Source organism: Xiphias gladius, chromosome 3 (genome assembly GCF_016859285.1).
Source record: "Xiphias gladius isolate SHS-SW01 ecotype Sanya breed wild chromosome 3, ASM1685928v1, whole genome shotgun sequence".
Classification (NCBI taxonomy): domain Eukaryota; kingdom Metazoa; phylum Chordata; class Actinopteri; order Istiophoriformes; family Xiphiidae; genus Xiphias; species Xiphias gladius.
In genome coordinates, this window is record NC_053402.1 from 16,010,277 (window position 1) to 16,023,521 (window position 13,245).

At 43.8% G+C, this 13,245-nt stretch overlaps 1 protein-coding gene across 1 annotated transcript; it reads left to right on the forward strand.

The window, feature by feature from the left end:
* The first annotated feature begins 126 nt into the window (after positions 1–126).
* On the forward strand, positions 127–12,853 carry cdc42ep4a (CDC42 effector protein (Rho GTPase binding) 4a). Its single transcript, XM_040124125.1, has 2 exons — positions 127–380; positions 9,882–12,853. Exon 2 carries the CDS (start codon positions 10,030–10,032, stop codon positions 11,083–11,085), a length of 1,056 nt encoding a protein of 351 aa, XP_039980059.1. The 5' UTR covers positions 127–380; positions 9,882–10,029; the 3' UTR covers positions 11,086–12,853.
* Positions 12,854–13,245: the final 392 nt, after the last annotated feature.

Genomic DNA, 13,245 nt, shown 5'->3' on the forward strand with positions numbered 1-13,245 from the left:
CCCGCCTCTCCTGGCCAGGGAAACGACAATGAGTCGGTCTGAGTGGCCCCATGCTGGCGGCCTGCGTCTTTAAGGAGCCGCGCAAAGAGGGCGTGTTCACGCACACCCCGGCGGCAGGAGGCACTGGAGTGAGTGGTTGCGCTTCAGAGCAGCGGCACCGCTTCTGAGGACGCGGTGACGGCCACAGCGACACCTCTATACACAGACAGAGAGACAGAGAGAGAGAGAGATGCGTTTGTCTAACAGCGTCGTCGGGCGTCGCAAGTGCTGATCCGAGCGTCTCACGGCTTTCTTTTCATGAACGCGCCCCCATTGTCAACCTGCCGGGGGGGGCCCCCCAAAAGTGGAGCAGAGCCCGGCTTCTATGAATGGGATGCTCGGTGAGTGTGCGCGCCTTTGTGTTTCGCGTTTGCACGGAAACTTCACAGGACGAACCGAGCCTTGCCAGTCTTTCTGCACGCGGCCCGAACATTTATTCCACGGCCCCGCTTCATTCAGCGGCTCGGGGGAGCGCAGGGTTCGCGCGAGGCGGCCGGCGCTTTGTGGCCAACCACTTATTGTTCTCCTGCTGTTGACCCAGCCCGAGCCACAGCTTCATGTCAGTGTGATCGGATCACCAGTCAGTGGTTAAAAAACACGGGAGGGAATCAAGGGCCTTTAGACGGAAATGAGAGATTTTAATGTTTGAAGCATTTCTTCGTGGAGGCAAAGCTATCGCGAGAATCGATCAGATTTCTCCCCAGACCCTTTGAAACCTTTCGAATTTATTCGTATTATTAGCTTAATTGGATGTTTTGAAGCTAAAATTGATGCTCAGTGCGTCTTATTTGTTAACATATCATCTTTTTCCAAAGGAAAACTCTTACAGGCCTCATTTGATGACACCTTAAGCTGCAAAATATTCAAAATTAGGCCTATAATGTGTCTGATGACAAACCGAGTGAATGTGCTGTAAATGTGCAAATTCATGTTTTTTGCAATACTGATATTTTGAATACTTGTAAACTCTAGAGTGATTGAAATGTCTGTTTTGGGCAACAGAGAAGCTGAATGGAATTGGCACACGCTGATTTTGATGCTGGCTGTGGATCTCACATGATCAGATGACTAAACAAAAAAAAAACAACCTCATATTACACACTACTGCACACATGTCTTGTTTATCCAGTTCATTACCCACATATCCCAGAGCCTGTCAAATCGGTCGGTCCTGTTCAGTTTGCTTGGCATGGCTGTCCCGATAGCGTCTGACGAGCTCATTGATTGGAATAATAAGGTGATGGGCCTCGGGTCCGTAGGCCATCAATCCATCACCGCCATATTGACAAGAACTCCTTGGCAGTTGGTTGAGGAGATAATGTTATCAGGCGGCTCTGCTTGTGGGATCATTTGGTCGGCTCGCTTCGTTGTCATAGGTTTGAATGTGGCATTTGACCTGTGCTATCCAATATACACAGAGGGTTTTGTGAGATGTCAGCTTGTTCAGCCCGGCCGCCGTGATGGATTTAGGTGGACAACACAGAAAACAAGCAAGCCCCATCGCCAAGACTTATGTGTCATAAGCTTAGCCTGTTTACTTTTCCCCAGAAGTGCCTCTGAAAAGGCGACACATTTTTAAACCAGCCTGCACAGGTTCTACTCCCTTTACCTTCCCCTGTTTTCTTAAATTACAAAGCACCTAATTGCCTGCAGGAGACATTTGTTTAGTGCCCGCAGGTGAAAGTTATTTTTCCCCATGTGTGGTGTTGGACACTGTGCCAAGCACCGTTTTTTGGGCGCAGCACATGAAGCTGGCTCACAGCCCAGGAAACACAACCTGCTCAGAATTTTGTTTACCAAAGTGAACAAGTATGTGCACCTTACTTTCATTTTGGAGACGATCAGCATCTCAGAACCCCTCTGCGGTGGTGCTGAAAGAGCAGTTTTAGTGTATTATTTGTGGCCAGTGAGCGTATATAGTCCTGCGCCCATGTTTGAACATGTCTGCAGTTTGTGTGCTCATACGAGGCAATGTGTGTGTTCTGTCCAGCCCCTTCACATTCCAGGAAATACCAATATAAACTGTATTGTGTGTTTTGGGTTTTTTTTTTTTGTTTTTTTTGTTTTTTCCTGGAAATGCCTCTGAACATGGTGATGGTGAACTGCTGGATTGTTATAGACTGAGGATTGAATAATGTGTAGTTTAAGTAACAAGTGGGTTGTCACCTCCTTTAGTTACTACCACAGGTCTGCAAATGATACACATAAATCCCCAGTCTAGTGGAGAATTTATTAGTTACAGAAAACTTTAATTCTCTCAGTTGAACTTTATGAATGTAGTTGGCTGGTTTGGCTTGGGACATAAGGCAACAGTTCATTAGTATGTTGTCACCTCCTTTTTTTTTTTTTTTTTTTAAAACCCTGTTGTCCCAACATCAAATTCTAAGGGCGTCTCATATATCAGTGTGTGTGAATGCTGTGTTTGTTCCTGTGTCTTTTGTTTGGACGCATTGTTTTCTGTACTTATCCAGCATGCTGCATTGTGACCCAGTATGCTTGGGTTGGTACTATAAGTCGGAGGAAATACTTCCATCCTGTTTCCTTGTCAACAGTTGTATATATTGTATAGAGTTGATATCAGCGTAGCAGTAGACAATCACAGGGGCTTACATTTAAAACTGCACAAATGTTCAGAGATTTGTAGAGTTTAAGGAGTCAGTTTTTATTTTTATCTTGCATATTCTCATTTATTTCATTTTATTTGTATTTATCATTGAATAATTAAACTTGATATTAAATTCTGAAAGAGAACTAACACACAGCAAACATTATCCACTTAAGACTGACACTGTAGATTGCCACTGTGTGGGCGAAATTTCCCAAGATGAGCAGTTTTCTGGTATTTTCTAAAAAATAAACACTTAAAGGTGGAGGTGGGGTCGAGCCATCCACTGCTTGATAGTTGCTTCTTTGGCTTCCCTCCAGCCTTTGCATTTTGTTGCTTTTTTTTTTTTTTTCCCTGCTCTTCTGACCCTATAATTATGGCACTCTTGCACGTTTTTAAAGCAAGTTTCTCTGGATCCCATAATTTCCCTGCATTCTTTTCATCAAGTAGCACAGGTTTCCGCTCGAGTGTTTTAAAAAATTTAAGGTAGCTCCTTAAGTAGCTCTGAAGAGACGCCTGGCCAGTCTGTCCTGGGCGATGATACGGACACCTGAGGCCAGAGCTGTCATCGGCTGCGACTCTGCTACCTGCTATGGAGAGGATCCAGTTAGCTTCTAGAATTACCAGCCTCAACCCGAGGTGCTCGTTGTACTGACGCGTGTTGCGTTTAGAGCCGTTGTTGAACAGACAGCCCCAGCCCTGGCTCAAACCCTGTTACATTATTAAAACTGAGTGCTGATGGAGATATGAGCTGTGTTTGTTTGGTTATCCCAATAGTAATACGGTATGATGGAGGACAGCTTTGTTTACATTATGAGCGGTCAGGAAGGGCAGGCTGAGTAGATTTCCGGAGAGATGGGAGGGTATACTGCCTCATTTTCTCCCTGCCCTTCCTGTGGACATACCCCCTAACCCACCAGCACGTTTCTCCGTGAAACACTTCCATCATGTGCAGCTACACAAATGAAATCGAAGCTTTTGGAAAACAGTGGGGTACTCGCTGTGTTGAGGTTATTGTCGTCGGTCACTTATCTCAGTGGTAATTAGTCATATTCCTGTGGTTCTGTGGGCTGTGTTCTACGTCTTTGTCGAGACAGGGAGGATTATTAATGACCTGAAGCTGGTCGATGACCTTTTGGTGGCCAGCTGGATGAGAATGAAAAGGCTAGGAAGGTTGTAGCCATGTCTCATTACCGAAAACATTCAAAGTAATGTTAAGTGCTTATTTCTGGCATGTTCTCTGGCTGATATCGCCAGCGTCAACTTTCATTTCTGCTCCTTCTCTCTGATTATGTTGCGACACTCTAAATGCAACAGTGGTGCCAACTTCTGCTCCCCACCTTCCATGTTTATTTAGATGATGTGCCCAGTGCACAGATGACGCTGATGTTGAGCCATGCTGGCTGCAATTTCAGAAGCATGAATGTAAACTTTTAGTCTGATCAGAGATGATAGCAAACAGAAATGGACAATATTGTTTCTGTATAAAAAGGCATTGTAAATCCAAGAAAATTATGTTTATCAGTCTTATTTTAACCCACAGAATGCTTTTCATTCTTGAATGTGTTGATGCGGAGTATAGCACTCTTGCCTGACATCCGCTGTTTGTGTCTGTAATAAAAGCTGACGGCTTCGCGAAAGCAGACAACAGGGAGAAAGAGATGGAGCGTCGTGTCTGAAGGCTGTGTGAGCTGTAAGTGTAAAAGGGACAAGTCATCTCCTCTCGGTTATCAGAGAGAGGTCAGCTGGTACATGTCAAGCCGATTCGCTGCAGGCCGGTTCTCTGCCAGGAATCCTGTCATTGGCTGTTGGGGCTCTGCTCTGTCCTGGTCATGATCTGTCTGTCACTTCTCCCTCTTCTAACTGGCTTGCCTGATCTGCTTGTGTAGCTAATAGGGGCTTTTAATTTTTTTTGGCTATTGATGATTATGATGATGCAGTGGCCCTTCCGCGCTGATTATATGGCGTTAACAGTTGGTTTAGTTGGATAGTAATTCACCAGTATGCTGAATGCTATTTTTAAACACTGCTGAGTTTTGTAAGTTTGTTCTTCTGGCCCAAGCTGCTTACCTCAAATATTGCACTCACTGATCTAAGGATGGCGACAGATTTAGTACTCACTGCTAGGAATGCCAATTCAAAAACCTACAGGCACTTTTATTACCAGAAGAGCTCTAAAAATCTGTTGTGCTTTGATCCTTACCGAGCAGAATGTCCCGCTGAGTGACATTAGCATAGCAGACCACTTCACACCAATTTGCCAGGTATGAGTGGGGACGGCAAAAACACTGTAATTCATTTTTTTTTTTTCTTCTTCCTGCTGTCTGTGTTTGAGAGAGACGTACAGACAGGTTTTTTTTTTTTCTCCTTCTTGTACTCCGAGGCATTAGTTTTGGTTTTGATTGATTAAGGATATATCTCCTTTTGGCTTCTTTGGAAAATAATTGTTGATTTATCTGTCAGTTATTTTATACGATTTATGGATTAGTTGTTTGGTCTATTAAATGTCAGGGAATAATTAAATTACACAGTATCCCAAAGCCCTTCAAATGTCTTGTTTTGTCAAACCAACAGTCGAAAACCTCCATATATACCGTTTAAAATGATACAAAACAGAGAAAAGCAGCAAATCCTAACACTGGACTAAGTAGAACAAGCAAATGTTTTGTTTCATTTTTGCTTGAAAATGAAACGATTAACTGCTTAACAGAATAGTGGAAATGAAATTTCCATCAATCAACTGATCGTTGCAGCTCTGTCTGCCAAAGTGTAAGAAAACAGTTGGTCACAAAAAAGGCACAGGCCAAGGTTAACAGGGGCCGGGCAGCAAGTGCAGGCCAAATCTGTTAACATGCCCAACGTTTCCCCATCATTTTCAGCATTTCACAGTAACCGATTTTGGATTTCCCTTGATCTTTAGACTGCAGAGGATTCACAGTTTGATCATAATGAGCCCTTGGCTCTCTTGCTCTATTGGAACTGCATGGTGGAGAATGGCATATAAATTGGGTTGTGTGGCAGGAGGACCCTCAAGATACCCTGAAGGTCAACAACTTGATCTGATTCCATAACACCACAAGCAAATGGCATGCCCATTCAGAGGGCCCCAAATGGGCCATTTAAGCAACAGCTAAGTCTGGCTTTTATACAAGCCTTAAAGGGCTTTATTTGTAAATTCTCATTAGATCAGTATGTTTTCTCAGTGCTGCATTTATCTGAGAGGGCAGCACCAACTTGATGTATGTTACTCCCTGTCTATGTGATTGAGAGATAATGTGATTTCCACTGTTTGTCCTTGGGCTGCTCGTTCCTAAATGAGATATTCAGGCATGCTAACTGCGTTGCATGGAAGATACCTATCTACTAGAGACCATTTGTCTGCTTAATTACTGGAGCATGTGTGTGAGAGTGTGTGTTGGCCTATTACCGAACAACGGTATACCTCTTGCTGGCGTTGCACAGTTTTCGCTAAGAAATAGAAATGGGTTTGTGAATGGTATGATCGTCAGACAAATTTTCACTTTGATATGTTGGTGAGACAGGAAAACAGCAATATTAGTCCCTGTTTTTTCACGCAGATTTGGATGCATGGGGCCTCCTAATGTCAATTCACCCTCAGGTCATTCGGTTGTCCATCCAGGTCACTGGCTTCGAATGATGCAGACAGACAGCCCCCAGCCACATGGCAGCAGCAACCCTTTCCCAGACAGTAGAATACACACTGGACGAATTAAGCACAAAGAAGGTGCATCAATACTCAATTAGGGAAATGGACCATTTTGTGTGTGTGTGTGTGTGTGAGAACTCTTGTGTATTTTTGTTGACTGGCCTAGTGTGAGATTATTGACAAGACGAGAAAAGTTACACTCGTCCTAAGCACAAATTATCCAGGAGGTCAATACTTCTCTCTGATGTTGAATGCAAGTCTTTTTCATGCATATAAATTTAGTCTTCTGATGGTGTGTGTGTGTGTGTGTGTGTGTGTGTGTGTGTGTGTGTGTGTGTGTGTGTGTGTGTGTGTGTTAGCTGAGCTGTTAAACCTTTAAGGGATGCATGTTGATTATATGAGTGATATCTGAGTCATAGCTTAAGCTTGCAGCCACTGTTTGTTCACTTCCTCTGATGTAGCATCTGTCTACTCTGTTAAGAAATGACTACAACGTTTCCTCTGAGACCCAAAATTGTCTCAGGTGAACATACTAAGGATGTTGTCTGATTTATAATACTGCCTTTCTTTCACCCGTTCAGTTAGAGTAAAAGAACATATTTCTGTTTGGTTCCTTCCTATGTTATTTCTGTGCTTTACCCTCAGAAAAATTGAATGTGTATTTTCTTCCCACAAAGTAGTGGCTATAGCCATATGATATTATAGCAGATTTAGAACCCTCCATAGACACAGCCTAGGTATTTAAATTAATACTTGAGTTATGTGATCTATAAACAGAGCTAACATTACAGTCCCACAGCATATATACATTTGGGGAACCAGGCGGGAATATCCTTACCCCGAAAAGATGAGAGAAGCGAAGCAGCATTGGCTACAATTTTGGAAATGAACCCAGTGTGCTCAAGTTTATCACAGCATATGTGTGCGTTTGCACGTATGCCGTGATACTTCTTCCTCAGCAGTTGAGAAATGCCACATCCACATGAAGACCGGTCCGTCAACCTCAAAAAGCCTATATCATTTAGAGGGCTGTCAGAGGGCTGACGGTCTGTGTGTAAGAGATGTGCGCAGTGTGTGTTAGTTTTTGAGAAGCTGGGAAACGGTTTCCGATTTCGCTGTCAAATGGAAATGATGCAGATGTTCACCATTTGCCTGTCCTGTCTTTAGTCTATCCCACAGTCTGTCTCTCCAGCGGGCTCTGCTGCAGCCAGACCCTGAGTGTTGTGAAAATGTGTTTATAAAGTCACCCAACCCCCCCACCCCCCACACTGTGACCCCATAGTTCCCACGCTAACTGCTGCCTTCTAAGGCCCCTTTCCCATTTTTTTCATTCACGTGTACTTCCGCACGTGCTTGCACACACACTTGTGCAAAGATGCACAGAGCTATAAATATAGCAGGGCTGTGAATCAGGTTTGATCTAACTGTGGAACTGTGCTGCTTCCGGGGGTCTGGTTTAGATTCAGCTGATGAAGAACAGTTGGCCTGGTAGTCTGAGTCAAATTCTGCATCCCTGCATGGGCACCATTGAGCTTTTCAGCATGATCAGGGCCTGGGGGGGAGGGGGAGGAGTGAGATGAAGGAGTGGGAGACGGGCTTTTACCATCTCTCCTTGTTTCATCTGCTAGTTGTTTTTCCCTGTCTGTTTACCACCCAGAAGCAGCGACTCAGGAAAAAAAAACTTTGTTTTTTGACTGGGTGTGAATTTTTTCCCCCCCTTATTATTTCCCAAAAAAACAAATCAGAAACTGCAGCTTCAATAATAAACATGTTTCTGTGAAAAAAGTGACCTTGTTTGTGGCTTTTGGCGCACAACCATTTGGAGTTCATGGGAAGTTTTTTCACATCGTTTCTCAGTCAAAAATGCTGCGATTTTACACAAATATGAGTCGTTTGATATAGATAGCTCTATCTCCTTCTCTACAGCGGTGGAACATTTTGTATATTTTTATGAATTTCCATTTTGACAAATAAAAGATACCCACAACACGGATGGAGCGAATCAAAACATAGCCAACATCAGACTACAAGGGTGTATTGTCTGAGTTGTAAACTGACACAGACGGAGGCCATGTGTTGCATGCTTGTATGAAGCCTGAAGACTTCTGTGGCCCCTGACAGGAAACACTGTTTCTTGCTTGCAGGAGGGTGTTTCTATGGAAACCAAAGCAGGTGAGGACATTAACAGGAAGAGCATAGAGGCTCAGCTGGCAAACACAGGGGGCTGGGAAAGAAGAACGAAGTCAATGCACTAAAAAGCCTGCCACATTAGACAGTCGAAATCTCCCAACGGCACTTCTACCAACAACTGAGTTAAATATCCTTTTGAAGGCTTGCCTGTAAGAATTCCAAAGTCAAGGTTAAGTCGCATACTGTTTTGATGATCTTACCGCGTTAAGACGAGTAAACAGAGAAAGAGGCACTGTGTGCAAGCCACAGAGGCGCACACTTAAAACCGCAAGGTAAGCGTTTTCTTCAGGCCTGCTTACATGTAGCCATCGGGATTTTCCACCCACAAGTCAGAAGTGCATGTGTTTTTGATGTCTTTCTGTAGAAACTGCTTGCACTTCATTTGCAGACCACCGCGGCAGTGTTCTTTTTGTGTATTTTATATGTTGCGATGGATCGCTAATGAGACACGCTGCTCCTGTCCTCCGGTGGAGCACCTGAAGAAAGTAGCAGGGACTAGGTGGCAGCCTGCAGTGAGGTTTCCTCCATTGTGGCTACATGTTTCAATAATGCAAAAGGGTGTTTTCTATCAACTGTCAGTCACAAACCGCTAGGGGCTTAAACACTTGTCTGAGAAAAAAGATGGCTCGGCAATATTATGTTATTTCTCATTTCTTCAGTCGAAATTCCCTGTAGATATCTGTGACTAGAAGATCGGGTTTTGATAAGTTTCCATATACCGTATGCTGTGCAGTCAAACTTGAGCTTCGCACCAGAAAATCTCTGGCAACCCTCCACTCTCACTGTCCAATTCATGTTGGTCTGTGGTTGGTGTTTTGCTCTCAATCATAATGCTGATTTAAAGCAGAATCCTGTGGTGTTCCCCATCTTTTTTTTTTTTTTTTTTTAATTTTATTTGTGTTTTTTTTTCTTCCGAACATTTTAGAGGTCATCACACGGAGATGTTTGAAGAGTGTTGCATATCATTATGGAGTTGCATAATTGATAGCTTCAGCTCTTGTAATTAGCGGAAGATTTGAAATTCCTAGAGATGTTCTATTTACTTGACGGGATTAAACAGCCAAATGTGAATTGTCTACACAACATAATGTGAAAGCTGTACAGTAAATAGACTGTAGAGTTCTCTTATTTGCTGTATGCCGCAGTTGATTCAAGCGTTTTGACACCAGTAAATCTGTCTGGCAAGGCAAAGGTGTTTTCTGTGTTTTAGTGGATATGATTTCAAGTACCCACGACTTGAAAAGTGTTTATATATTTTTTTTTAATGCCTATGCAATTTTTACAGTACTTTTTTAAAGTTAAAGGATTTTTTTTTTAAATACAAGTGCGTAATTCTGAATAGGTTCTGTGTAATTTATTGTACTTCTTTCATTTTTTCAGGTTCCCAGGCTGACTGGATTTAAGGAGCATCACTATTCATTCCAAGGTCTCTAACAAGCATCACATATAAGATCTGGAAGCTCTTTTTGTAGTCTGACTGCATCTTTTCCTACCACTTTGTACAAAACAAAACACCTGATCAGCCGCCATGCCCATCTTAAAGCAGCTAGTGCCAGGCTCCTCCCAGACCAAGCGCCGCTCACGCATGGACCTGACAAGGGAGATGATCAGTGCTCCGCTGGGCGACTTCCGCCACACTATGCATGTAGGTCGCAGTGGTGATGCTTTCGGAGACACCTCCTTCCTCAGCACCCGCTCAGGGGAACCTCCCCCCGAGACCACATCTTTCCCCCGCTCGCCCAGGCCTGGCCTCCTGTCTCGTACCTTCAGGAGCAGCAAACGCTCGCAGTCTGTGACCAGAGTGGATCAACAGAGGGACAACACCCTGGCCGTCCCGGGTGAGTCGCCTACCTATGTGAAGACTGCCATGTCTCTGCCCTTTCTCAATGATGAAGACAGAGGGGACAGTCTGGTAGCAAAGAGTCTGTCCTCAAGTCCTTTAAAGCAGCAAGGGGAGGTGGATGGGAGAGGTGCAGCTGCAGCCACTCACTTCCTGGAACTGGAGGAGCGAAGCTTCGGTGAGCTGACTGAGCTTCCGGAGAGCTCCCATCACTATGGAGGTGGAATGAAGCACGCCGTGTCAGTAATGTCTTTCCATGTCGATCTGGGACCCTCCATGCTGGGTGACATCCTGGGGGTGATGGAAAAAGAGGATGACGATCTTGGCTACGAGGAGGGCAAGAGCAGCGAGGGCCGTGCCTCACCACCCCTCAGCACCCACGGGGAGGAAGAGGATAGTGTGGAGAAGGGAAAAGATGACGATACAGAGGATCAGATAGAGGCAGAGGAAGAAGAGGCAGAACTGCAGCAACAGCCCCCTATGCACCCGGTCAGCTCAATTGATCTGGGGCCAGAGAACGGAGGGCCCTACATCCCAGAGTATACCCCTGAGCCAAGGCCCAAACACTTGCAGCATCTAGACAGCTGCTCCATGTCCAGTTCTGGCTCTGCTGCCCTGGATGAGAAACCAAACAGTCAAACCTATGCAGGAGATACAGACAGCGCCACCTTTAGTGCCCCGCCAGAGGAGGAGAGCAACTTCTCCTCTTTCTTGGAGGATGAAGATGATGAGATCCATGTATGAGATTCCAAACCCTTCTAAAAAAGTACAAAAGAGCTCTGGAAGGGGTTTATGTGAAACTAGCAAGTCCTTTGACAGTGTGGATTTGCACTTGAAGACACCGTGGTCGGGTACTGTGGGAATGGGACTGTGAAGAAGACGGAGGACTCTTACTTTGTAGGGCTGCAAAGAGAGTGTGACTGTTCCCTTAGGATTGAGCCCAAACTCGATCTGTCAGCGAGCGTTACCCTCCACTTGCTGTTTGTCTGTCAATCCGTCTCTCCCTTTTGAACACTGAGGGAGCTGACATGGAAGGGCAGCCACTTTCTGACTGTGGAACATTCCAAGGCTACGCAGGGAGACAGAGGGGTTAGAAAGGAACTTTTGTAGGAAAAACACTTTCCATAGCTAAAGCTCACGCTCACGCGCTCCCTCTCTTCATCCTCGCTCACTCACTTGACTTGTCACATGTGCTTTTTTTTCTTTTGGTTTGCCTTCTCTCTTGTTCTCTTTCTCGCTCTGGCTGTTGAACATCATGAGGCCTGAGCTGGACAAAAATGTCACCACAGGATCACTGGTGGGTATCTTGTCACAATAAAGGGGACTGTGTTTGGGACTGGAGCCTGAAGTCCTGCCATGAGCCTCTTTCATCTGAAAATACTGTATTATACTAGAGTACCATGGATCTGTCAGTTTTCTCCCTTACGTAACTCAGGGTCCTTATGACGCTGCACAAAAGTTGCCATTTCTTGCTGTAAAGCTGGACCACACGGCCCAAACCAAAATTCCCTTGTTTTTGATTCACGTTGAGCACCACAACGGCTTAGCCTTGGTGTAAATGAAAGAAAACAGGGCTATAAAGCTAATGGTGATACACTGGCCTACATTACCTACAAAGTGCATAGTGTTACTACAGGAATCTACAGGTGTGAACAGTGTTTGTACACTGGGGAAGGACTAAACACCGAGTTTGTCATCTCCTTGTCAGTGAACAGATTTTTTTTTTTTATTTCACCCTGAAGCCCTAATGGTGGGGATTTTTACAGATTTCCGTGAACTGACACAAACTGGTTAGCCTCCATCTCCTGATCTATCAATTCAGACTGAAACTGAATAGAGACTGATAACCACTTCCTTCCTTATTTTTCATACATCTGCAAAAGTGCAGTGGTGCAAGGGAACCGTATAAAAGATGCTGATCCTCTTTAGTCCAGGGGCTGCATTTTACACATAAAACAGTTTCCACCACTACTTTAGGGTTTACAGTGTGTATTGTGGAAAATTAGTGCACCAGCAGGCACAATTAAACCGCACACTACTTCTGTTTGGTGTTTTAATACCTGCTGTTTTTTTTTTTTTTTAACTTTAAAATATCTTTGCTATATTTGTGTTTATGTCTGTCTTGAAGAGTGGATGAAAAAGAAGACACAGCCAGCAATAGATGCAAGAGCATTTAGAAAAGATTGCTATTTTTGTTCAAGTTGCATAGTCATTGCAGCTTGACTGTATCTCTTGCATCATTAAAAGCCGTGGCCAGAAGTATTGAGGCTCAGTTGCGCTGATTGATTTCACTGCCTTAACTGAAACTGACATGTGCCAAATGATAATTTTCTAGCCAAAAATAATTTCAGTTGTGAAGCTCACTTTTGGGAGAGCCTGCCAGAGCTGGCTGTCACTTCGTTCTCTGTATCTGTAATCACTGTTGAATTTAAGTTAAGATTGAGATCAGCTTGCAGATTTAAAAGGAAAAAAAAAAAAAAAAAAAACTAAATTAAAATAAATCTTGTTTAAAGATGTCATATCACGCAGGAAAAAAAAAATGAATTTGCATAACTGGATATTTATATTTCCAATCACTCATACACTACATTATATATTCAGGTAATTTCCAGGGTCAATTTTGTGCAAATGGGAAGTTGTCTTTGTTGCCTTGTTCTGTATTATGTATATTATGCCTTACTGTTGTCTCCTTTACTGTGTATTTACAGCCTTTTTTTTCTGTATTATCCCAAATAACCTATATTTTTCAATAAAAGAAAGCCTGAACATCTTTACTGCTGCATATTTTATTTCCTTTTTATCCCAGTACATCAGAGGATAATGGAGAACAAGTGCTACTCAATCAGCAGCGTTAACAAAGGAATTCCTTGAGTGCCTTCTCTGTTTCCTGTCACTCTTCTTTGG